The sequence below is a fragment of the Danio aesculapii genome, chromosome 12, assembly GCF_903798145.1.
Source record: "Danio aesculapii chromosome 12, fDanAes4.1, whole genome shotgun sequence".
In the NCBI taxonomy this organism is placed as follows: domain Eukaryota; kingdom Metazoa; phylum Chordata; class Actinopteri; order Cypriniformes; family Danionidae; genus Danio; species Danio aesculapii.
Genome location: NC_079446.1, coordinates 5302500 through 5330233, shown reverse-complemented (window position 1 = coordinate 5330233; position 27734 = coordinate 5302500). Strand labels below are relative to the sequence as shown.

General features: G+C 40.7%; 1 protein-coding gene across 1 annotated transcript in view; it reads left to right on the top strand.

Moving 5' to 3' along the window:
- Window positions 1–25416, top strand: part of prr12a (proline rich 12a) — a 32264-nt gene extending 6848 nt beyond the window's left edge. Inside the window, 14 exon segments of the mRNA XM_056469644.1 lie at window positions 517–678; window positions 1017–5512; window positions 5773–5958; window positions 6047–6734; window positions 8940–9424; window positions 12069–12185; window positions 12947–13080; window positions 13791–14239; window positions 14242–14295; window positions 17773–17895; window positions 17981–18078; window positions 21185–21316; window positions 22168–22263; window positions 24152–25416. Coding sequence (XP_056325619.1) covers window positions 517–678; window positions 1017–5512; window positions 5773–5958; window positions 6047–6734; window positions 8940–9424; window positions 12069–12185; window positions 12947–13080; window positions 13791–14239; window positions 14242–14295; window positions 17773–17895; window positions 17981–18078; window positions 21185–21316; window positions 22168–22263; window positions 24152–24286 — 7355 coding nt within the window. The 3' untranslated portion in view covers window positions 24287–25416.
- The last annotated feature ends 2318 nt before the right edge of the window (window positions 25417–27734 follow it).

Genomic DNA, 27734 nt, shown 5'->3' with positions numbered 1-27734 from the left:
GCCCATGCCTAATACATAAATAGGTAATAAATTCTGTTTGACTGATAAGTTGGTCTGTTTATCTATTCGTAAACCTAATTGACTGTCTACATCAATACCTGCCAAGACAGGTATTTTGACCAAGACATGCATTTGACTAATATTGTTTGCAATTGAATTAGAGCATGCACACAAGAAACATGAGCATTTGAAAGTAACCATTTATCAATACACACAGGTAGCAAATTTAGTTTGTACTCTGCATCATACTAATATTGTAGAGTGACTTGAATTACATTTTCATTTTTATTAATATATATATATATATATATATATATATATATATATATATATATATATATATATATATATATATATATATATATATATATATATATATATATATATATATATATATATATATAAATATAGGTAATATTGACTTGGTGCTTGCCAAAGTGTCTTTTGTGTGGAATTAAGGCAGAGTTTACTGAAATGAGCTTATCATTTATGTGTTATTCAATGTGTGTTTCTCAGGTCTGTCTGGACTTTTTGATGCTGGGCTGCACCACGCAAGTCCGTCAGGCCCAGATCCATCGGTCATGAACCTTATATCTGCCCTAGAATCTCGGGGTCCACAGCCACCTCCTTCTGCCTCATCACTCCTATCTCAGTTTCGCACTCCATCATGGCAGACAGGTAAGTTGTATGAGCTTTGATTAAGCCTGTTGTATTTGAATAATAAATGACAAAAAAACATTTGATAAATGTGATGCATAATGCAGTCACCGTTTGGTTCATGGTATAAATGCTGGTAAACTGAAAGTGCAGACAACTAGCACCATCAGCACTGTTGCCATAGTAACAACTTGCAAGCCACTTAGCAAAATATATTAATTGGCTCTTTAATAACTCATTGGGCACAGCTGTTAAGAGCCAGCCTTGTCTTTGTACTTATGGATTTTTAAGTATTACTTTTGTATTTATTGTATTTTCTCGGCCTAAGCTTTTATCTTTGTGTCTTTCTCTACATTCAGCCATGCACACACCTGCCCCTGCAGAGCTGTTCATCTCTGGTGCCCTTCCTGGATCTGGATCCTTTCCATCCTCTTCTGCTTTGTCTGCCTATCAGCACCCAGCATCGTTCTCAGGGAGGTCTTTTCCTGGTGTGACCTCCTCATTGTCCTTACAGGACACACCCACTTTCAGCCCCACCTCCAATGGCCTCCTGTCACCCCATGATCCCTTACTCCACATCAAGACGCCTTCTCAGTCAAGCCTGGGTTTTGATCGCCTGTTGTCATCACAAGGTGCAGCTGCGGCTTACCGTGGAAGTCATGATCCAACTGGGGGTGGAGTCACATCTGCTCAAGCTTCGTCTGCAGCATCAGTTTCTGCCCGCCATATACCATCTCATCAGTTTAATTTGTTGTCCTCCCAGCTTCAAGATCAGTCATCCCAGCTGTACAGTGCCTCTGTATTTTCCTCCACCCCTGCACCACCTCAGCCAACATCCCAAGAGCGGACAGTACCAAGACAGGACAGTGTAATAAAACACTACCAGCGTCCCTCTCCAGCACAAGCCCCCTCATCCACACCTCACCCTCTCCAGCACTACCTTAGCTGTGGGGTGTCGGGATATCAGCAACCCACTCACACTCGCCATGCTGGTCTCTCTTGCAGTCCACTAGGTGAACACAGTCCCTCCTCAGACCATAAACCCTCACCTAGGACTGAGCAGTACAGACCGATAACACAGCCATCCTATGGGTCCTCCTCATCCTCATCCACTGCTGGGGCAGGAAAGGGGACAAAGAGCAGTTCCAGTAGTGGTTACTCTTCCTCTGGATCTGCATCCTCCTCCAGAACCCCTCACACACCACCCTCTGCCTCCTCTGCTTCATCATCATCTTCATCTTCTTCATCCTCCTCTGCGTCTGCAAGTGCTCGTCAGTCTAATTCCATTCCAACCTCCACTTCTGCCTCTGCATCTTCTCGCCAACAGCCACCAACACAGTCTGTACCCCCACCACCACAGTCACATTCCCAGCCCCCACAAAGCTCCTCTAATTCCTCTCAGCAAACCCTTCCCAAGTCATGCCTCTCTGGTTATGGATCCCCAGTGGCTCCAGTCAAGTCATCAGGTGCTCTAACAGGCCAGACGCCTCCTCAACCACAACCGCAATCTTTCTCTCCAAGTCAGCCTCCATCACACCTTTCCCAGTCATATGGGGGATTCAGTTCTCCACAGGCTCATGACCTGCCTTCAGCTAGGACCTCTGGAGTTGCTAAAGGGTATGGGAATTTGGGAAGTCAGTCATTTTCAACAGATTCCGTATATGGATCAGATTCAGGTTATGGGTCTCTGCCACCATCCTTAGGAGGTGCTGGAAGTCCATCAATGGGTTATGGTGCATCAGGACACTCTCCTGCCCTTCTTAGGTCAGGTGCAAGTGGTGGAACAACTGGTGGTAGTAGTAGCGGAGGCAGTACAGGAACTGGAGGCAACAGTAGTGTGGGAGGTGGTGGATCTTACCACATGCCTGATTCCAGTCCTTCTCCATCTGGCAATTCAGGAATCATCCGCCCCGGTCTACATTCTCCAGCACCTTCACGACCTGCTCAGTCACCTGTTGGAACAGGATCCAACAAATATCTGTCCTCTGTTCTCTCACCTTCATTTCTGCCTTCTCCACAAGGGTACCCAGACACAAGAGGACCTAGATCACAACCTTACCACTCCTCTGCTCCTCCAAAAACAAAGTCTGATAACAGCATACTTGGTGTAACAGAGTCTAGGCCACAACAGGATGATGATGTTGATGATGATTTCCTCATTCAACACCTTCTTCAAGCCCAGAGTCCTGCTCCTCAAGTATCCCATCACCATCCTACTCAAACCCATCATTCTTCCCAGCCCACCCAGCAGCCTCCAGGCCTACCAGCTCAGGATGGAAATAAGGGGCTTGCTTATGAGATGAGCAAAAGCTCAGAAGAGAGATACCACCTTCAGAGTGTGATTCGAACACATAGTGCAACTTCTAATGCTGCCGTCTCTGGCACAGGGAGTGGAGCTGGACTGGACAGTCAATTGGAGATGTCCCTAAAAAAACAGCAGCAGCAACACCAACAACAACAGCAGCAGCAACATCAGCAGCAGCAACAGCAGCAGCATAAACAGCAACATCAACAACAATCACAGCAGAAGAGCAACAGAACTGTAGGTGATGGAGGACGAGGAAGTTCAGAGCAAACACATTCCCATCCTCATCATCATCACGATTCTCTGGGATCAGTAGTGCATTATGGGCGTAATGACCCATATTCCCAACACTCCATTCCTCAACACTCCACCTCCCACCATCAACACACTCCACATACACCCACACACTCACATCTACACTCTCACCCACACATGGATCTTCAGAAAAAGACTCAAGATTCAGGAGATATGGCTTACATGCGTAAGACACCTGATGTGCAGCAACATCACCATCAGCATCAACAAACACATCAACAGCAAACTCAGCATCATCAGACTCATCCCCAACAACCGCAGCAACAACAGCACCACTCTCAGTCGCAGTCACTTATGGACTCTCCCACTGACCAGTCTCGCCAATCTTCCCATTTGCTGCAGTCTGTGCTGTCCCATACTCGGAGCAAAATAGACCCTCAGCAACAGCAGCATTCTGTAAGCCAACAGTCTCTTATGGAAGCTACTGGGGGAGTTGTGTCTGCAGAGACCCATTCCCAGCCCCAGACATCACAACTCCAACTTCAGCTTCAGTCCCAAGCTTTGGAAGCAGCTGGTCACTATGGTCATAGTTCCCAGCAGCAAGACCAGAGCCGCCCTAAGTCTAACACAGTGTCTTCACTTGACATGCTGGAGCATTCTCTCTCTCGAACATCAAGCCAAGAAGGAGCAATGGTTGATGAGAGGACAGGAGGTGAAGGAAACCGGGGGAATTCTGGAGCAGCAGCAGCAGGAAGTGTAGAAAGGCGCCAGTCACAGGAACAACAAAGACTTTCATCTCACCACCAATCACAGCACCATGCCTCGGAGTTACACCCGTATCTTCCTGAGCCAGACATGAGTTTATCAACAACTTCTCATGGACACCACCTATCACACCATCACCACCAACAGCAGCAAACTTCACAAGGTCCTCAACATCCTAACTCCCACCATCAACATCCTCTCCCCTCACACCCTAATCAGCAGAGTCATCATCATCTTCCTCCACAAGCCTCCTCTGCAGCTTCTCAGCAACAAGAGCAATCTCATCCCTCTCATGACTCCCAGATTTCTCAAGCTCCACTTGACCAGCATCAAGGAGAGCCCCACTTTGACACCAGAAATTCAGCAGTGAAATCGAACCAAAATCAAAGCCAACAGAGCCAGAGGTTTGTTCCTTTAACATCCATCTGCTTTCCCGATTCTCTTCTCCCAGATGAGGACCGTTCATTCTTTCCTGGAATGGAGGATATGTTTTGCCCAGAGGACTACAAATCCACTTGCTCAGGAGGTCCAGGGCAGGGTCAAGATGGAGTTGCACCTGGTCAAACAGTGCAGGAGGGTATGGAAGGAATTAAAACAACGCCCGGAGGAGGAGACAATACAGGTCCAAGTTATGATATGCTTGGTCATCATACTGACCAGGGCTATGGGCAGTATTGCCATGATCTTTCAGAACCTGACAATGGAACAATGCATTTGGATCTTGACTCCTTGAAGACTCATGAGCTCCCATCTACAGTCAACACAGAGCAGCTTGGATTGATCCAATCTCAACCAGCCAGTCTTGCAATGGGTACAACTGGCACTGTTGGGGAAGGATCTGGTGCCAAAATAGGAGGTACTGGGGGATCTGGGTCTGGATCCGGGGGTCTTACCTCTCCAATCTTTTGTTCCTCTCGCCCAAAGAAGCTCCTGAAGTCTAGTTCCTTTCATCTGCTGAAGGAAAGGCCTGATCCTAACTCCTTGCCCAAGAAAAGCTATGCACAGGAGTATGAATTTGAGGATGATGAGGATAAGGCTGATGTCCCGGCTGATATTCGCCTCAACAGCCGAAGCCGACTTCCTGATCTGATACCAGATCTTGTGTCCAGTTGTCGCAAATCAAGTGGAGTGGGAGGGGGAACTTTAAGCCCTTTAATGGGTGATCTAGATTTTGGATACCCATCCCTTGGTCCCCCTCCTCAGCTGTTGCCACAGGATGGACCGAAGAAACGAGGCAGGAAGCCCACAAAGCCTAAACGAGAAGGACCTCCAAGGCCACGTGGACGACCACGTATACGCCCATTGCCAGAACCTAGGGCTATGATGGGAGATTATGGAACAGGATATGTTCCTGAAAGAGGTAGAGGCAGAGGAAGAGGCAGAGGCAGAGGTAGACGGGATGAATCTATGATGGATATGGAGATAGCCAATAAAGATCCAAATCAGATGTATCAGCAGCACATGCAGCAGCAAATGCATCACCAATCACAGCAGCAGCCACAGCACCAGGAGCCAATCAAACCCATCAAGGTAAATTGTTAAATCATTTAGTATACTGTTATTTATGTATGTAGTTTTGTAATTTCTTACTTTTGACATGCATTAGAGATATGCAGCATATTGGTGCCATGTTATCACTCATTATTACAATAAAAAAGTTTAAATAATTCCATTTGAATTTAACTCAATAATTATTTAACCCTTTGTACAATGACATGAAATTGCATCTATTTGAATCACTTTACAGGGGATTTTTCTAAAAATATATTGTCTCTCTCTCTCTCTGTCAGATTAAACTTCCTGTGGGTACCTTGTCATCATCTGATGCCTTGTTACGGACAGACTCCTTGTCAGGCACTGACCCGGCTCTCTCAGATGGTTCCCTTGGTTCTGCACCATCTTTGGGATTGAGCCCTGGGACACCTGGAATGCCTGACATGAACAGATCTCAAGATAAGAAGTCAAAATCCCAAGAGGTATGATGCCTTGCAGAATATACATGGGGGTTTGTGAGCATATTTGTACATTTCTATCTGATTTTAAACTTTGTTTCTTTATATTTAGATGGAAGAGAAAGAGTCAGAGAAGACTGGCTTTGTTGCTTCGTTTCTAGATTTTCTTAAGTCTGGAAAGAGGCCATCAGGAATGTCAACGGGCTCAGCGGACAGTGCTGGAAATGAAGATACATCTCCTGGGAAAAGTGGAGGCATTCGCCCATTATCTCCTCAACCACCACCCCCACCTGCTGCGGCAGTTGTATCTGGATACGGAGATGGAGAAAGTGATGGAGGACTGTCTTTGGGTGGCTGTCCTAGCCCATGCAAGCGATTGGACGAAGAGCTCAAAAGAAACCTTGAGACTTTGCCCTCATTCTCATCCGACGAAGAGGACTCTGTTGGGAAAAACCAGGACCTGCAAAAGAGCATCTCCTCAGCAATCTCTGCCCTTTATGATACTCCTCAAATTACCTCCACAATGCAGCCTACATCACTTCCACCACCCCCTCCTCCACCTGCTCCTGAACCAATGACACCAACACAGCAGCCATCAGCCCTCAGCCCTCAACCACCAATGCATCAACACCAGCCCTTACATTCTCATAGCCACTCTATTGAGCCTGCAAGAATACAAAGGGAAGAGGAGGAAGAAGAAATGGAAGACAAAGAAAAGGATGATGTTGATGAGGTAGAGAATGAAGACAAGGAGGAGAAAGTGCCAGATATGGAGCTTCTGAGTGTCTCCAAAGTTGGAGGTAAGGGTCACTTGTTTTGAAACTAGGATGACTTCAGAAACACCATCACACACTTATGCTTTGTCATAGGGATGCAACGATTTACTCAATTCGTGTCAAATAGTAAGACAAATAGTAAGTTGCAATTTAAAAGAATCGAATCAATAAAAAAAAAATACAGAAATGTAAGTAGCTTTAATTTAAACTAGAACTGTGCTTTTCTTAGCTTGGATTTTTAAAGAAAATTCAGCATATTCACATTTTCTGAAAGAAAGGCATTCTTTGTTTATAGTTCTATGCATAAGTCCTAAACTAATTTAAGAGGTGGAGAGGGAAAAAGAGAAAAAACATTTTTTTTCTAATTGTTCAGAATTGCTTGTTGTCAACTTGCAAGTAAAATAAATCATATTATGCGGATGACATTAAACAAAGTACATTCCTGTTTGATAAAACGGTCAGACATTTGGCTTCCGTGGACTGGCACTCTTCTGATTTGAATGAGGAAGGAGCTTCCTTTATATCAACACCCACACTCGCAATCGCTTGCGACTATTAGTTTGATCAGCGATATTGCACATGTATGCAGGAAACACAATGGTCCCTGCAGTTCAAAACGCATATCATTCAACATCCAAACTTATTTGAATTGTCACATATTTTAATATATTTTTATCCGGCTCACTGTGAATTGTTACATCCCTACTTTGTCAAAATCAAGCATAGGCATGTGTCTGTGATTTTGATGGTAAGAAAAGTATAAAAATATCACAGTATCACTGTATTCTGATTACTGCTCTAAAATGTGTTTTTTATGTCTGGGAAAATTGAACACAATATATTTCAATTTAAGATACATTTAAAATATTTTGAAACCTGTCAAGCTAAATAATTCAAATAAATGATCGACTATTGCAATCTTCATTAGTTAAAAAACACAGATTTCTTTACAACTTGAAAAGTAATTTTTGGATACCTTTCTTTTCTTTGGGTAACAAGTAACACCACTGGTCAGTACTATAGCTTGCTTGGATGTTGGTTTATAAGTGATTTGTTTTTCAAATGTTTGCTGAATCGGTGGCTGACTAGTAGCTTATGATGTGGAAGGTTCTTTTCTCATGTGGCCCTAAAAAAACTAAATAAAATAATCTTAAAAAACGCATAAAAAGGCTAAATATACCCTAGGCACTGTATAACAGAAAATTGTAGTTTTAAAACCTTGACTTTTCCAAACCATGGTAAACCTTGAAGCTGGTTATCATCACATGCCTAATCAGACATTGACACTGCTGTTGATTTGTTGAAAATTTAATGCAATTTACATTTCATATTTTGCTTTTTATTGGGTTTAAAATTGCGGGTTCATACAGTCATGGAAAACCTGGAAAAGTCATGGAATTTTGACATGGCATTGTCCAGGCCTGGAAAAGTTTGGAAAAAACAGAAAAACCCACAAGGTTTTGGAAGTCATGGAAATTACATTTACATTTAGTCTTTTAGTCGTTTTGGTCCAAAGTTACTTAAGCTGTGGTCACACTAGAGCTTGTGCTTGCAAAATTCAGTTGTACGGTGCTGCGAAAAGGGGCGGGGTTAAACAATACGATTAGACGTTAATAAAAGTGAGCGATTGCTCCATATTTTAAATTTCTTATTTTAAATTGTCTTCTATTGGTCTCACGCAATCACCTGATGTGATATTGCAGGTAAGAATTCACCAAGCTTGACCTTTCGAATGCATTGAAATGCGAAACTTGTTGCACGTGTTTATGTTTCTGGGATGCCGCATTCGCATGCCCATGAATGGAAGTCTATGGTGCGAAAAGTGCAATGTGATCGCGCCTTTATAATAGAAGTAGTTTTACTTACTATTACTACTTTAACAAACTATTAAGATTATCTAAAATTAGTTTGACAAATATCTGTATATTGGAATGGAGGTTAGTTGTTTTTACTTCTTTTCTTTTCTTGGCCAAAAACATGCTCTCACAATATTAGTGCTGTATAAGCATCTATTTTACATAGATATAAAAATAAACTGAAACTATTGCGTGTTTTGTGATATGCTGTTATAAATGTAAACATTTCTTATGATTTACCACATATATGTAGACATTACATGAAACATTAGGTCATAAAAATTGACTTGAAAGTCCTGGAAAAGTCCTGGAATTTTTGAGGTAAAAATGTATATGAACCCTGAAAATGTAAAAGTACTCTCCTCTCTTGCAGACTCCCCTAAAGAAGCCATTGAAGCCCAAGCTCCATCTTCACTCCCGCCAGCTTCATCTCCTGCTCCCTCTTCCGCCTCTTCGGCATCACCGCTTCCTCCACTCCCCCTTCCATCTCCCGTCCCGCCACAGGAGGACAATCCTTCTCCTTTTCAGAAATCACCACCACAACAGTCTTCACCTCCACCTAGTCCTGTGGCTCCATCTGTGCCTGTCCCCTCTCCTCTACCTCCTCCTCCCGCAGAACCCCACCTTTCTTCCAACCCACCTTCACCTAGTCCACCTCCGGTTCAGGAGTCAGTTCCAGAACCTGAATCCCCGGAAGAGCGCCCTGCACCGCAAATTCTACCATTGCACTTGGCACAGAAACAAAGTGGTGCTGCTATTGTTGCAGAGACTGAGGATGAGAGCGAGAGTGGAGGCGAAGGCATTTTCAGAGAGAGGGACGAGTTTGTGGTACGGATTGAGGACATAAAGGGTTTGAAGGTACATCAGTTCAACTTTTTATTAGATATTTGTTAGTAAGTGTAAAGTTCATATGTGGTGATACATTATATGGTGTAGTCCTTGCGAGCGTTTGTTTGTGTTTAAAAGACGTCTAATAGATGTCTGAACAAACAACTTGGTTTAAAACAAGGCTAAGTTTGGGATGGCAGTGAGTACATTTACATGGACACCAATACTCTGATATTAATACAATTAATGCCCCATTTCCACTGAGTGGTACGGTTCGGTTTGCTTTTATGGCCGTTTCCACTGTCAAAGGGTACCAAAAAGCGAACCGTACCGTACCACTTTTTAGGTACCCTTTTGAAAAGGTACCTAGCAAGACAAAAGTGTATCAAAAGGCGGAGCTAGATGCGCAACTGAATGCTATTGGTTTACAGAGATATGTCACCAATGCATACACAAGCAGAAGAATGAAAACAAAGGATCCGCTATTTTTAAAAACACAGCCGAGACATTACACCTTAATAATATATCCATACTAACAAGCCATGGTCAACCCGAGCTCAAACAAACTTTGTCGTCGTCTTGATGTACAGCCACAAAGCCAAGAAGAACAAAATTTGCTGTGTCCTGTTTTACGAGCCCGTCTAAAAGCGTGAGCTGTTTCACTTTCTCCAGATAGCTCGCCGCGCGTCTATTTTGGAAATAATGAATTGCTTGAGCTGATGATTATAACGTGCGCATGAGTATTGAAGTGCTTCTGACGATACTTTCAGAAACAGACATACGCTAGAGTAAAACGCGAAATAAAACAAAGGTTAAGCCAGAAAAACAAATGAGCAAATGATTCTTTTAGCAACCTAAAGCATGAACGAACTGCCATGTTTAACTATTAGCATCACCTTTTGACCAAATATCAGCATCACCAAATATGACCATGTATTTAATAAAGCAACACCACTGCATCAGAGAAACAGAGACAGTTAATTTGGCATATGTGAAACCAGCAATTGTGCTCGGACCCATGCCTAAACAATCAGTCCGAGATCGCCGGAATGAGGTGGTCTCGGCTTGATTGAAACGAACTCTGGAGCAGATTAATTGTAGTGAGAAAGCAATACGATCCAACGAACTAACGTACCAGGCTTCACCACAGTGTATTATGGATATGTAATAGGCATATTTGGCTATGTGAAGAGAGAATTATGAGCAGGGTGGGATGTCATCATTCCTACCGGTAAATGTGCGTTTCATGTCAAATACGAAAGTGAAAGCATGCCAACTATTAACGGGAGTTGTTTATCTGTTAGGAAAATTGACCAAACTGCAGTCTTGGTTTATCTGTTATTTCTCTCTATAATGTAAAGCGTTTAATGAAGAATTCCAGCCAAGGCTATGTATGGGAAAGTCTTACCTCTAATTTATACTTGGTGATGAACTGACGATGTCTGTGGGTGTCACCATTCAAAATGAAAGTGCAGCTTTTCGCTTATGTCTTATTGCTCATCGTCATAAATTAAAATATGGACGCATGACGGCTGAACGAGACTCTGAAAAATGAACCATGGAACTCTGACCAATGTGAGGAGAGTTTACTCGCACGTGACTTGCTTTAGCTATTTTGGTCCATTTAGAAACTTTGCCATGTGAAAGCGAACCGCACCAAGAACAAAGAGCAACATTGTAACAATTTTAATACCAGTTTCGGAGCAAAAGAATAGATCCACATGTGTAAAAGCACCCTAGATGTCTATGAGGGTTCTTTCACACCTGCCTTATTTAGCTCAATTGCTGTGGTTCGTTTGGGCAAGTGTGAATGTAGCAATCGTACTAGAGTGCGCAACAGAAAGCGGACCAAAAAAGCGTACCAAAAAAGACCTTGAAGAAGTGGTCTCGGTATGCTTTCAACTGAACCCTGGAGCGGTTCGTTTGTGGTGAGAATATTATCGGAACTAAAACAGACCGCAAAAAGTACTGCGCCTTTTTTGACTAATCCAGCTGCCGTAGGCTGATGCGCTGTGCATTATGGAATGTGGAGCAAAATAATTTGTTGACAGCGCTTTACCAACAATTTTAAACAGAGAGAGAGAGAGGGGAAAAAGAGAGGAAGATGACCATGTCGAAGTTTAGCTAAATTAATTAACGCCTCCTCCTGAAGTGACGTGCGATGCACCTTCGCCGTTTGCAATGCATTAAAACATTGTTTTCCAGCTGCAGCCACACTTCATTCTTGAAATGTATAGTTTGTCTAAAGTGATGTACACAAACTATATAGTAGACTATGAGCAGGGATACAATCAGTAAATGCAGTCGTCGCTCCATAGTCAAAAGTGACATTTTGTGTCTGCCGGTTTGTTTACTTGCAGGAGTTCCATTGTCATTTTCACGTGAATTCTGACCAATCGAAAAGCAGTTTAGGAAATATGTTTAATAACATCTGGCCTAGGAGTGATGTGGATTTTGTCACGTGACCTCATTTTGGTTCTTTTCAACTGGTTCGGACCAAAGCAATCAGTGTGGTGTGAAAAAGACCCAAAACCGGCAGAGAAATGCTACAATTAGTATCATTTATTGCCCTTGGTACGGACCAAATGAAATGAACCACAGATGTGAAAGCACCCTTAAACACAAAATTGCTTGGTTGGGTACCAAGTGTTAAGTTCATGTCCTTTCTCTCTAGATGGCCCTTCGGACCGGACGAGAACCCCCTCCCATTTGGCGTGTACAGAAAGCTCTGCTGCAGAAGTTTTCCCCTGAGATTAAGGATGGCCAAAGACAGTTTTGTGCAACTAGCAATGTGAGTCATGATCCGTTTATAATTTTTACAAAAGCAGTAAACCATGTATCAGTAATTTTGACTAATTTTGACTATGTGGTTATGTGGTCATTCAATAATGCAGTTTACAATGGGAAACATCAGTGTTTTTATTGATTAGTACTTGGTTTTAAAATAACTCTGTTTAGGTTACTGTTAGTTTGTGTTATCATCATGCAAATATTCAGAGCACTATTAATTGTAACAGTGAGAATCATTCAAAAATGTAAAAGTGAACTATGCATATTGAATTATATGTTTATCAGTGCATAAAAGGATCTTTTAACCATAAAATTAAAATAATTTACTCAAATTCTGAAGTTCTGAACCCATAAGAAATTTGTTAATCCTCGTGACATGCACATAAATCTTTTTAATGAAAGTCTCTTTACCCAGAACTTTGTTTAGGATGTTTGTTTAGGATAAAAACATATTAATATAAATTAGGCTGGTTAATCCAAGCCCTCTAAAGGACAAAATTGCTTTACACAATAAACAGATTAAATACTTTTATCTCGTTTTGTTTTTTGTGAGTTGACTTTAAATATATACACCGAAAATATCTCACATTTTTTTATTAAAAATATCTTTCAATTGTGGTTTGAAGACAAATTTCCTAAAGGTTTGGAATGACATGAAGGAGAGTGAATGGATGATGATTGGTTGGATAATTCTGTGATTTAACTTATGTCCCTTTATGTTTCCTCCTTTGTTCTCTTCTTCTACAATTTTCTCCCTCCTAGTATCTGGGTTACTTTGGAGATGCTAAAAAGCGCTACCAGCGGCTCTATGTGAAGTTTCTGGAAAACATAAACAAAAAAGACTATGTGAGGGTGTGTTCCCGAAAGCCCTGGCACAGACCTAGTCTCAACCTGAGGTACTAAGACCCCTTTACCTACCTTTCTGTTCTGTCACATCAATGACTATAGTGGATTCACTGAAGAGTTTAACCATATAGAGTGAAGGTTTACTAGCTCTGTTTTCAAGGCCTGTGACTGTAAGCATTCAGGCACAGGAAAGTCTAAAGCATTCAAGCACAAGAAATTGATAAAGATTTACTTTATTGGATTATTTATGCAATGAAAACTGTACACTATTGTTTCACTTTTAATTATTATTTTGTATCTGACCTCTGCAGAAAAGCATAAAGCACTGATATTCGCTTTTATTTTGGCCTTATTGCTTTTAATCATAACCATGACTTGTGTGCTTGCTTGCTTGCTTGCCTACTACTTTTAATTTGTGTATTATATTTTATGCATGACCACCCTACTGAAAAAAAACAGCTTAAACCAGCCTAGGCTGGTTGGCTGGTTTTAGCTGGTCAACCAGGCTGGTTTTTGAGGGGTTTTGGCCACTTCCAGGCTAATTTCCAGCCATTTCTCATAATTCTATGAGTTCAAACATGCTACTCGGCTCGCACACTGTTTTTAGCGTACTATATAGTATGGAAATATGCGATTTCGGACACAGCTCATATCTTAGAAACAACAAAAACCCATAAACTGATTTCTCTTCTTTTTGATTGCTTTATTTTATAGATCTTGAATGACAGCTTAGTCTTGTTGTTTGTTCTTTGATTTACAGAAGACAGTCTCAACCGGTCCCGAAATTAACTCCACCTCCCAACAACCAGATTCCCTTAGAGAAGGCTGAGAAAGACAGAGAGAAGATTAGAGAGCCGCGGGAAACCAGAGAGAGGAACAACATTCGGCTGAGAGAGCAGCGGGACAAAGAGAAGGTGCTCAGGACCAGGGAGAAGGAGGACAAGAAGGAGAAGGAGGACAAAAAGGAGAAGGAGGAAAAGAAGGAGAAGGAAGAAAAGAAGGAGAAGGAAGAAAAGAAGGAGAAGAAAGCTCTGGCTCCTCCTCTTCCTCCGCCGCCTCAGAAGCCTGAGAAACGGGCAGTGGTGAGCGAACGAGGGAAGTTGAAGGAGGAGAAGAAGAGCAGCGCACAGGAGAAGAAGAGCGAGCGCTCTGCTAAACCTCAGCCAGCAAAAGTGAAGGCAGAACCTCCGCCCAAGAAGCGCAGGAAGTGGTTAAGGAAGTGCCCTCATCATCAGAGTCAGACTCTTCAGCAAGTGAGGATGAAAGTGAGTAGATGAGTCAGCATGGCATGCAGCATGTAGGGCTGTTTTCTGCATCAATATCACAATGTGCACGTCTGCAATTGTCACATCACAGGGTGTGCAATGTTGATTTTATATGTTGGGATTATAGTTGAGCAGGAGCCGCCGTTCAGAACACATCAGGTTTGTGGATTCACTGAAGAGTTTAACCAAAATAGAGTGAAAGTTTATTATCTCTGTGTTTTCAAGGCCTGTGACTGTAAGCATTCAGGCACAGGAGAGTCTAAAGGCTGATGTATACTTTCGCCTGGCGCTGTGTCGCGGACCTCCGCTGAGTGCGCATGCACCTCATGAAATGGACGAGGCTTTTTCACTTGACACGTTCGCCGTTATGATGACAAGGAGCGGTCAAAAGAAACCCATTGTAAAGTCAGACAGATAAACAGTAGGAAGTTTCTGGAACTACGTCATATCATTATTATCATTTAATATTTTTAAACGAATAATTTTTATTATTTATAAATAATATTTTAAAGATTTTTATAACCATTCAAGATTTTTTTAAAGGGCACATATTTTACCTCTTTTTTATGATTTAATATTAATATTATGGTTCTTCTGAGTGTGCCAGTTTAGGTTCAGTTTAAAACACAATTCAGATTTTTTTATTATAATGTGTTAAAAAGTGTCATGTTGGGGGCGTGTCCACAGTTCGCTGATTTATGGGTGTCTTGCTTCACATGTAAATTAGTTTCGGCTTCCCGCCCAACGTAACAAGGGGGTGGGGCTATGAGCTCACCCGCTCTGCGTTTGCAACAGAGTCTGACAGGCAGACGGAGAGGAGAGAGGATCACCATTCAGTCGTACATGTACGACTCTGACACAGACCAAGCAGAGAGTACAAAATCATTTGTGTCTTTGTACAGTTTTACAGCCAACTGTGTGCTAGTTTCAAGTGCCGAGCTTGTACACAGAAACTAATAACCACGCACACTGAATTAACTTTTGCTGAGGCACCGGATGCGCCGCTTGAAGCCGCGACACGGCACACCAGACACTTTCTGTGGCGCGACAGAGACATGAAGTGTCCCGAATCGTCCCGCCACGCATTTTTGAATTCTAAACATAGGTTTCTGCAGCGGTCCGCAGCGCCCAGCCGTCGACTTGAGTGTACCCTGATAAAAACCGATGTTTAGTATTCTAAAACGCATGCTAGTTAAGATCACAGGGAGCTTCTGGGATCGCGAGAAATGCAAACGGCTGAAGTATAAGGTAGACTCAATGAGAAGTACACATGTTTGCAAACCTACCTAAAGATACAACCAATAATTTCGATTAGAGCCATAATGTGGAGAATATTGATCTTGTGTTGAGCCCAATGAGCCTTGCATCTAAAAATAGAGCTAGCGTGTTCCTTAAGTGATATCGATTCGACTCACGCTGAAAATGGTGGACGTGATTTAACAAACTGAGGATATGATGACGCGCCTGTCGATCAATATTGGTGGGCGGGGGGACCGCTCTCCTACATCAGGTAGCGGTCGATTTGAAAACAGCTCCAATTGGTCCACCGTTTTTTATGTTGTTAAATTGAAAAAAAGCACTGAGTGTGCTTATATCACCCCAATATGACGGTCTATACACCATACATGCATGTCTGTCCAAACAGCTTGAAAAGTAGATTTTTTACCATAGGTGCCCTTTAAATCAAACTTTGATGCATCACTTGCTTTTGTTCATATCTCGGACAGTTCTGCCTATTAAAGTTTATTAAATATTAATGACAACAGAACATGGGTTACTCTACAAATATATTTTATTATGGAAAGAATAAAAGCAAAAAAGTACACTTACTAAAAAATACTGACTTTTTTATTCAGCCCACTCCACAGTTCACACATTACTGTCTGGCAAATTTGTGTCCTCTACTTATATGCTTTTATCACCAATAAAGCCTAAAAACAGGGCATCAGTATATTGTAAACCGATAGGTTTCAAATATTCTTTTCCAGTTACCAAAGAAATAAGTTACTTCATTTTAGTTTTGTTTTCAAGAGTTCACACTTAGCTGATGGTTGATTATAAAGCGTGTTTGGCATACTGTCCAGGGAGAGAGCCCTGAGCTCATAAGATCCTCAAGCCCGGGGCTCCCTCCTGTTTGCAAGGCGAGAGGGGAGTTTGAGCTCAGGTAGATCTCGAGAACTCCCCTGCTGAAGTAGCTAATGAACAGATAGTGATTGAACTTAAAAGATAACTACTTACTAGGTGCACGTCTATGGTGCTGATTTGGATTAGTCAGTTAACTTGAGCTGCATGTTTTTGGACTGTTGGAGACCCACATGAGCACGGGGAGAACTAGAACTAGAACTGGTGATGTTCTTGCTGTGAGGCAACAGTTCTAATCACTGAGCCACCATGCCACCCATCTAGGAAAGGAGGAGAAGTAGTGGTGGAAGGGGGATTCTTCAAAACAAAGATGGCTGTTATATGGAACTATAACTGGGTATTTATAGTGGCTTAGGAATCATCTGATTGGTGAATCATAAATTTAATAATGTGGGACCAGTCGCAAGCAATCATCAGCACATGATCCTCTCGAAATTAGTTTAGAAATTCATAATTGTTATATATATATATATATATATATATATATATATATATATATATATATATATATATATATATATATATATATATATATATATATATATTTCCCAGAGGTTACAGCTGGAAGGGCATCCGCTGTGTAAAACATATGCTGGATAAGTTGGCGGTTCATTCCGCTGTGGTGACCCCAGATTAATAAAGGGACTAAGCCGAAAAAGAAAATGAATGAATATATATCATATATCAGTGATAAACATATGAATGGTGGAAAAACATATTTTGTAGTATTAAAACCACCTGGGTCTGCACTTTTGCCATGGCCTCTCCATTTGGTTTTAACAAACTTATCCTTCATGTTTTTCTAAACTTTTTAACCAAAACGTTCAATTTCAAGCCAAGAATTATTGGCCATCTGTTCTCTCTATGATCACGAATGGACGGATTTTAAAGATGTCTGTCCAGGCGAACTGTTCACTCGAGTCTCAAAAGAAATCATGTCGCTCCACCAGCCGAAATCATGTCGCACGCACCCAAAGCAAACCACCGCAATTACAGCGATGGCGTCACAGCCGCCGCTCACACTCAAGCGAACGGGTCAGGTATAAACCAGCCTTAAAGCATTCAAGCACAAGTTGTCTGTTTTTGAAGTTGTTGGAATGTTTTATTGACCTCCCTTGCCAAAGTAAGCTACCACGACACAGCGCATATGAGATCATGACGTCAGTAAGTAATAACCAGTTATGATCTATTTCTGAACCGATACTGAATCGTCCGTGTCTGCATTGCGGTGCACCAAAAAACAATTCATTTTGACACCCCTACCCTGTTACATATAAAAGCATGCAGTGTGCAGTGCTGATGTGAATGTGTTTTTTCCTGTGTGTGTGTGTCCAGCAGTGTCAGTAAAGGCTGGCCTGAACACGCGAGCGATGCGCGAGATGTACCGCAGCTACGTGGAGATGTTGGTCAGTACGGCACTCGACCCGGACATGATTCAGGCTCTGGAGGACACAGAAGGTAATGCCAATATCATCGCTTGCTGCTGCCATCATCGAACATGAGCCAAACTTCACCCTTCTCCTTCTTTTATCGCCCGTTTCAGATGAGTTATATCTTCCTCCAATGCGCAAGATCGACAGCCTTCTGAGCGAGCAGAAGAGGAAGCTGTTGAAAAGAGTCAACATGAACTCCCAGCACCAGGTAATGCAGACTTTTATAAGTGCCCGCTTGATTCTTTTCTTCAGCTGCTGCTTTACTCTCTGCTTGTGCCTTAGCAACAATCACCACTTTATAAATATCAAGGATGTTCACAAGCACCAGTGTTTAAGGAATTCATATAATGTGTTGCTTAAAGGGATAGTTCACCAGAAAACAAACATTTCCCCTTAATTTACTCACCCAGACAGGGTTGCCATGCTTGAAAGTACTAGAATTTCATATCGCAGTGGCGCAGTAGGTAGTGCTGTCGCCTCACGGCAAGAAGGTTGCTGGTTCGAGCCTCAGCTGGGTCAGTTGGCGTTTCTGTGTGGAGTTTGCATGTTCTCCCTGCGTTCGCGTGGGTTTCCTCCAGGTTCTCCGGTTTCCCCCACAGTCCAAAGACATGTGGTACAGGTGAATTGGGTAGACTAAATTGTCCGTAGTGTATGAGTGTGAGTGTGTATGGATGTTTCCCAGAGATGGGTCGCAGCTGGAAGGGCATCCGCTGCGTAAAACATATGTTATAAATATATAAAACATATATTATAAATAAAGGGACTAAGCTGAAAAGAAAATGAATGAATGAATAAAGGGCACCTATGATGAAAATCATCTTTTGTAAGCTGTTTGGACAGAGCTGTGTGTAGGTATAGTGTGACCACAGTCATTCTGGAGTCATAAACACAACAAGTCTCTTTTTAAAAATTTCCTGATGTTAAAATAGGACCCAAATCCCAGTGATTTTGAGGCCCACCGCAACATGATATAGACCTTTTTTTTAGAATGCAAAATTACCCATTATGCTTTGCGTGTACACGCGAAGAGAATGCTAAGAACTTCCGGTCGGCAGCTTTTGCGTATAAACAGTCACATTTGGACAGCGTTGAAATGATAGTTTTAATCTATTTTACCTGCTTTTATCATCTTTGAACTAAGACTGTTGTCGATCAGCGCCACCTCCTGGACTGATTATTTAAAAAATGTGATCTAATAGGATGGAAAACAACTGCTGTGAGGCATTTCCCCTCGTTGTCAGACGGCATCTTCTGCTGTTTAACGTTAAATGAAGCTTCGTCATCGCTAAGTCAACATTTTCTCTTTCTTTCAAAATATATAACCAGCCCAAACAAATGTTGTTCACCACAATGTTTGACACAACACGTAGCCTGTGCTGTCCCACTAACACACTGATTTAATTACTGTGACAAAGTGAAAATAAAATAACAGTTAAATACAAACCGTGGTAAATACAACACGCTAAATGAAACATAAACGGCTCGCGATTAGAATGAACATGCAAATCAGCCAGCCGAGTATCAGTCACAGACTTTTATTGGTCATTTTTGTAAATTGCGTGACTTACATACCTGTTAAATTTCATGCCAGTAATCTGGTTAATCGCAATCTGCCAGGAATCGCAGTGAAGTTTTGCGTGTGTGTGTGTTTTGAAGAGCCGCTGAGCTAACAGCTGACAGGCCGGGAACACACACTGCATTCCTGACGGCAGACACGTGAACTATGAGAACGTTTTTCTCTCGCGCTTGAACAACATCTGACAGATTATAACGGCTTTAACAGACACCTTTGAAAGTCGTGTGCCACAAAAATACTCCGCAATCCACTCAAAACGCTATTGAAACCCATTTTCGGAGCACAAATTACCGGTTGTAAACGCTGTAAACGGAAATTCTGTAGAAGTGTGGTTTTCCCCGGCCACCAAATTGATTGACAGAATGTTTTCTGATTGTAGTCTGGTCACTTTTGATGACAGAATTTTAATTCACTTATAATGTAAACCTCTTAAGCATGCTTCTTTTTTTTTATTCATCTATTTATTAATTTTATTTTATTTTTGTTATACATTTATCTATGCCTACAGTTGAAGTCAGAATTACTCAATTCAATTGACCTTTATTTGTATAGCGCTTTTACAATGTAGATTGTGTCAAAGCAGCTTCACATAAAAGGTCACAGTAAATAGGAACAGTGTAGTTCAGTTTGTAGTGTTTAAGTTCAGTTCAGTTTAGCTCAGTTCAGTGTGGTTTAATAATCACTACTGAGAGTCCAAACACTGAAGAGCAAATCTATCGATGCACAGCTCTACAGATCCCAAACCATGCAAGCCAGTGGCGACAGCGGTGACAGCAGAGAGGGAAAAAAAACTTCACTAATTGGCGAAAGTGAAGAAAAAAACCTTGAGAGAAACCAGACTCAGTTGGGCACGACCATTTTAATTTCTCCGCTGGCCAAAGGTCTTGTGCAGAGCTGCAGTCTCTGGCCTCAGCGAAGACTTGTCTGTCTCTGGAGCGTCACAGGAATCAGTCTCATGTTCTCCACTCTTCCATGACCACCACAGTAGCTGCTCAGGATACGGCCTGGTCCAGGATATGGAAACCTTGGGATCGTCTCGTCGTTGGTCTTGGATCGAATCAGTGACTCTGCATAGTCTGAGGGCCTCGGGAAGAGTATCCCCAGGTGGAAATGGAGAATAAAGAGAATAATTATTTATATTTCTCTCTTTCAAATATTTCCCAAATGATGTTTAACAGAGCAAGGACATTTTCGCAGTATTTCCTATAATATTTTTTCTTCTGGAGAAAGTCTTATTTGTTTTATTTTGGCTAGAATTTAATTTTTATTTTTATTTTTTAAAACCATTTTAAGGTCAATATTATTAGCCTCCTTGAGCAGTATTTTTTATGATTGCCTGCAGAACAAACCCATTATACAATGACTTACAATGACGTAATTAACCTAGATAAGCCTTTAAATGTCACTTTAAGCTGAATACTAGTATCTTGAAAAATATCTAGTAAAATATTATTTACTGTCATCATGGCAAAGACAAAAGAATTCAGCATTTAGAAATTAGTTTTGAAACTATTACAGAAATTGGGGAAAATATACAGGGGGCTCATAATTCTGACCTTGACTGTATGTAAATCTTGCCTTTTTATTTATTAAGCCATTTCAGTAAGGTATACTGTACAACAGCGGAGAAAACACTTTTACAGCTGGTGTTATTTACTATTTTGTCACTTAAAAGACATTGTATGAAGCCTGTAGAAAGCTCTGTTTCTGAATGTCTGCTCCTGCTTCTGCTCCACAGGAGACTCTTCACACGTTCCCTCAGATAGCAGCGGAACCTCTGGACTCGGGGATGGTGAGGGTCAGGCTGGGAGGAGAATGCTACAACCGCAAAACTCTGAACCGCATTAAAAAGAGTGTTCCCAAACCACAGGTCAACACGAAACCTAACACTGTATTGCTAATAAATTATTTGAAGCTGTCTGCTAATTTCTTGAATATCAGCATATTAAGGCTGATTTATGCTTCTGCGTCAAGCGCACGCTTATGGTCCAGGCACTGACACTGACGCATACCTCTCAGAAAATGTAACAACGCTTAGAGCAAGCTCTATGATTGGTCGGCTTGGAAGCTGTGCCGAGAGTGGGCGGTGCTAAGAGCTATGAGCCTGGTGGAGCGAGTGACGCTTCTCTGTAAACCAATAGCGTTCAGCTGCGCATCTAGCTCCACCTTTTGGTACCCATTTGTCGTACAAAGGGTGCCCAAAAAGTGGTGTGGTACCTTTTGACAGTGGAAACGGCAATAGAAGCGCACCGAACCATACCGTACCACTCAGTGGAAATGGGCCACAAGTGTCAAGTCCAGAGAAGGAGCTCCTGATGGAAACTGTTGTTTTGTGTTTACCTTATGATTAAAGTTGTTGCACGTCCACCAGCTCCCGCCTCTGAATGAGCGAGTTGTAGCTACTTTCAGAAAAAAACTAACCACCTGCGAAAAAACTCGTCACAGGGGAACATAAAAAACATACAGCCAGCTAGCATTTCGGAAGTGTTATCGCAGAGCAACACAAACAGCACACAGAACTATAAATGCACTGGGTCATGGCAATCGCTCAATGCAGAAGTATAAACCAGCCTTTAGAGTGATTTTTGAAGAATCATGTGAAACTGCAAACTGAAAATTCATTGAATATGATATCGATAACCATGACAGCTCTAATATTTAATAGGAACAACACTGAGACTTTTTCAAATGCTAACACTTTTCCACCTCTGTCTCCTCCAGGACCTCAAGCTGTCAACAGAAACATGTCGAATCTACAGTCTCTACCATTCACTGCATCACTATAAATATCACACCTTCTTACACTGTAAGAAAGAGGTAAGAACTGAACTACAGCTGTAGACAAACACATACTTCAACAACCTGCATGATCCCTGCATGCTTAATGGGAACACCATGATGCACATAAATTTAAAGAATCTGTTTTCTCTCAAAATGTCTTGCATTTCAGAAAACTAAAGGCCTTAAAAGTCTTAAATTCACAAAAATTTTGTATTGTAGGTCTTAAATAATTGTAAACAGGTCTCAATTTTCCTATATCCATTTAAAGCTACCTAATCCGGTCACCAGCAATCCATTTCAATAGAACTTTTAACAAAACTCTATTTATAACTCTATTTACCAATGTGGTTTTATTATTGTCTTTACAATAATGTTTGTTAAAAGGTTCTTTGTTTATTTATAGTTTATATATGATGAGGACACTGACCTGGACAGACTGTTGTGCGTACATTTAGCTTATCATAGATTAAGATAAATTATGTTGAAAATGTGTATGCATACAACTAGGGTTGCTTGTTTTGACACTTTGTTAATAACATAATCAGAATCAGAAAGAGCTTTATTGCCATGTATGTTCACACATACGAGGAATTTGTTTTCGTGACAAAGCTTCTACAGTGCAACAGGATTACAGAGACAGGACAAAAAACAGATAATAAATATACTGAAAAAAAAAAATACACTCACCGGCCACTTTATTAGGTACACCTTACTAGTACTGGATTAGACCCCCTTTTGCCTTCAGAACTTCCTTAATCCTTCATGGCAAAGATTCAACAAGAAAATATACCTCAGAGATTTTGGTCCTTATCTATCCCAAAGGTGCTCTATTGGATTGAGATCTGGTAACTGTGGAGGCCGTTTGAGTACAGTGAACTCATTGTCATGTTCAAGAAACCAGTCTTGAGATGATTCGCAATTTATGATATGGTGTATTATCCTGCTGGAAGTAGCCATCAGAAGATGGGTACACTGTGGTCATAAAGGGATGGACATGGTCAGCAACAATACTCAGTTAGGCTGTGGCGTTGACACGATGCTCAATTGGTACTAATGGGCCCAAAGTGTGCCAAGAAAATATCCCTCACACCATTACACCACCACCAGCCTGAACCGTTAATACAAGGCAGGATGGATCCATGCTTTCATGTTGTTGATGCCAAATTCTGACTCGACCATCCGAATGTGGCAGCAGAAATCGAGACTCATCAGACCAGGCAACGGTTTTCAATTTTGGTGAGCCTGTGCCAATTGTAGCCTCAGTTTCTTGCTCTTGAGTGGCACCCGGTGTGGTCTTCTGCTGCTGTAGTCCATCCGCCTTAAGGTTAGATGTGTTGTGCATTCAGAGATGCTCTTCTGCAGACGTCGGTTGTAACGAGTGCTTATTTGAGTTACTGTTGCCTTTCTATCAGCTTGAACCAGTCTGGCCATTCTCTTCTGACCTCTGGCAAAAAGGCATTTGCGCCCACAGAACTGCCGCTCACTGGGTATTTTCTCTTTTTAGGACTATTTTCTGTAAACCCTATAGATGGTTGTGTGTGAAAATCCTAGTAGATCAGCAGTTTCTGAAATACTCAGACCAGCCCGTCTGGTACCAACAACCATGGCGCATTCAAAGTCACTTAAATCACCTTTCTTCCCCATTCTGATGCTCGGTTTGAACTGCAGCAGATCATCTTGACCATGCCTAAATGCATTGAGTTGCTGCCATGTGATCGGCTGATTAGAAATTTTAAGTGTACCTAATAAAGTGGCCGGTTAGTGTATGATATTTAAAAAATGTCCTGTATAAGTCTGAAATTTAATTTATAATAGTCTTTAAAAGTCTTAAATTTGACTTTGTGAAACCTGCAGAAACCCTGGCGTACGTTTAATTGGCATCTTTGGATGAAAACAGCTAACGAAAGCCTCTGTTTTCTTTCAGACGAACACTATAGAGCAGGCATCAGAAGATCCAGGACAGGAGGAAGTGGTTCAGCAGTGCATGGCCAATCAGAACTGGCTGGAGACGCTCTTCAACTCCTTCCTGGAGCTGATGGCCCTCAGCACCAAAGTGTAGGACAGACCCAAAAACAAGGGAACGGGAGCGTTGAGGAACGGAGACGGCCTCAATCTGCGAAGCGCTTGGATTTATTGTGGCCTAGCTCCCCTGTCCTCCTCCTGGGATTTACAGAAACGTTTTCTTTTAAACGGCTCTCATACAGCACCGGCGATGATGAGATTATTAACTTCTTACGAACGTCTCCGAGGCTGTTCATCCCTGCACACGGACGTGACCAAAACTGAGATGGCCTGAAATGGGCCCGAAGCAAATGGTACACAGAGCCATGGAGGATTATACTGTGTGGAGTCTTTATACTTCTGAACGGACTGACGGATTCATTGTGGGAAATTACTGACAGGAGGAGTCGACACTAGCAGAGGAGAAGTCTGTTACTGAATTTTACACCAGTAATTTTTTAAGCAGTTTTATTCTGGCTTTTTTTCTGAATCGAGAGCGAGAGCGAGTGAAGGTTCTGTTTTATAATTGAGTGCGGACCGGAAATGCTGACGTGGGAAGATGCGTGCAAAGACATGTGTGATGACATTCAACGCTTAAGCCTACACGCGTGAAACAAGTGTGAGCTAAAGTAATACATTTTTATTATTTATAAAGACGTTTTTAACAGGAGTTCGCACACAATACAAACCCAGTAATGCTTCGTAACGGTTCAAATAATGCTATAAATGGATGCCACATTCTGAGCTGTCTTCCTTTTTGCTCTTTAAAGGTGAGGTGGTTGGAGACACGATGAGAAATGTATTATCTGTTTTTATCTGTTACGGAAAAGAGAAAAGAAAGGCAGAGTAGAACAAACTATTTCAAGCTACGCAAGCGGTATTACTATTATTGCAGTGCATTCTACAGGAGAAAAAAAAATTACGTGGAAGTGAAAGTGAGAGCAAAGCGTCTGGTTCCCATTAGGGAGGGATTATGTATTAGTACTATTTAAAAAGGAAATTTGTTTTTATTTGTTTGTCTTTTGTCTGTATTCTGAGTATTATTTTGGAACAATCTAATACTGTGCTTCTTTCAAAAGTAAAGCCTTTGTGTAAATATTGTACAGCTCTTGACAACAAAAATCTCCCGGTTCTTCTGTACATGGACTATCCCTGTATTTGACAAACAAATAAAACCGTCAACAACTACTTTGTCTCAGATAAAGCGCTGCTTTTCTCCAAAGGCCTATTGATTTAGCTCAATTATCCATTACGCACACTTACAGTTGAAGTCAGAATTATTAGCCCTCATTTAAATGTTTCCCAAATGATGATTAACAGAGCAAGGAAATTTTCACAGTATGTCTGATAATATTTTTTCTTCTGGAGAAAGTCGTATTTGTTTTATTTTGGCTAGAATAAAAGCAGTTTTAAAATTTTTTGTACTATTTTAAGGTCCAAATTATTAGCCCCTTTTGGCTATATATTTTTTTGACTGTCTACAGAAAAAACCATCGTTATACAATAACTTGCCTAATTACCCAAACCTGCCTAGTCAACCTAATTAACCTCGTCAAATATTATTTACTGTCATCATGGCAAAGAGAAAATAAATCAGTTATTAGAGATGAGTTATTAAAACTATTATGTTCAGAAATGTGTTGAAGAAATATTCTCTCTGTTAAACAGAAATTGGGGGAAAAAAATAAAGAGGGGGGCTAATAATTCTGACTTCAACTGTATGTCAGATCCAGTGGACATTTCTCTCTAAACGTTTGTACTTTTTCTTGATTTTCTAAGCATGATTTCACTACAGTTTCCCCTTTTGCTTACATATTCACTTTGTTTATCTTCTGTTTAGACCATGAATTTAGCTGCGTAATTGTGTTATTTCCAACAGGAACTTTTCGAAAACGTAATAAAATGTCTTGGTTTTTCTGAAAATAAACGGTCAGAAGTGGTTTAGGATATTTTTCAGAAAGCATCACCAGAAAGTACTGCGATCTAATCAAATTATCTAGAAGTTATATGTTAAAAAGTACAGTAGAGTGCCACTGAAGTGTTTTTTCCTCATGTGAAATCATTCTTACATTCATAGCCTTGCAGGAAATTATATATAAATTTAATGTTTTAACTAAAACAAAAATGATTATCATTGTTGTTTTATTTTTCACAGATGGAGAAAGGTGAGGATTACTGTAGGTTTTACATTTATAGTCACAATATTGATCATTAAAAAACAAATTAGAGGTAGTTTGTCCACTTTATATGGTTAGAAAGTATTAATTGATAAACAGCAGGATTATTAGATGGTTACACAATAAAAGTGCTGCTCTGTACCACCGTCTCTAGGTTAAATACAGTATAAATACATCTTATACTTATGAGAAATGTTTTAAATTTGTATTAATTAAAATAGTTTTGATTAAATGATATCAATGTTAATTTAATACCATTTTAAAAATGTCTGATTTTCATGTTGTTTATATCTGACCCTCCAAAAAACTGTAAATATGCAAGGATTGTTTTTAGGTTAAAAACTAAAGGTTTGTTAACAGATGTTTTAACTGATTTAACATTTTTGCTAATGTTTGTTGGTTACTTTATAATGTGAAAAGTAGACGTAGACATTGTAAAAAGTAAAAGAAACTGTTTTGTGCAATATTAAGCACTTCATGTATATGAATAAACAAATAAACGTGGGATATTGGGTCTTCTGAAATAAATACACCTGATAGGAGTACTGATCAATTATGCGTTAAAGTCACTGAGTTAATCGAGAGTTCAAAATTAAATTAACTAAATAAATTTAAGGCGGTTCATTCTGCTGTGGCGACCCCTGTTGAATAAAGGGATTAAGCCGAAGGAAAATGAATGAAATACATTTAAATAATGCAAAATCATTTGTAAACATAGTCCAGTATAATTTGTAAAACATTAATGAACATATTATGAGCAATACATTTTAAAGCTTGTAAATAAAACAGTTTTTGTTGTTGTTTATTGTACATTAATTAATATTATCAACTTTAGATTTGTATATTAGTATGTAGTAATTAACATTAAAGTGTTCGGTTCACCCAAAAAATACTCACTACTCTTCCTCAAGTGGTTCCAAACCTGTTTTTGAGTTTTGTATTCTGTTGAACACAAGATATTTTGAAAAAGCTGAAAACCAACCATTATCTGTAGGGAAGTCAAGTGGTTTTCAGCATTCTTCAAAATATCTTTTGTGTTCAACAGAAGAAAGAGATTTGTAAAGGTTTGAAATACAAGTAAAGGGCAAGTAGGCTAAATGATGACAGAATTTTCATTTTTGGGTGAACTGTAGAAGTATTGTTCCTTGTTATTTGTTTATGTAGTCAATAGTCAAATCCAATCCTATTTAAAAGTGCTAAAATAAAACGATAGATCTGACACACACGAAAACACATTTCAAACGTTTGTTGTTTATGCTCTTTTTAATGGTCGTCTCCGCCATCTTGTGGTCATGCAGGGTAAAATAACTCTTGCGGTGACGTGTAAAA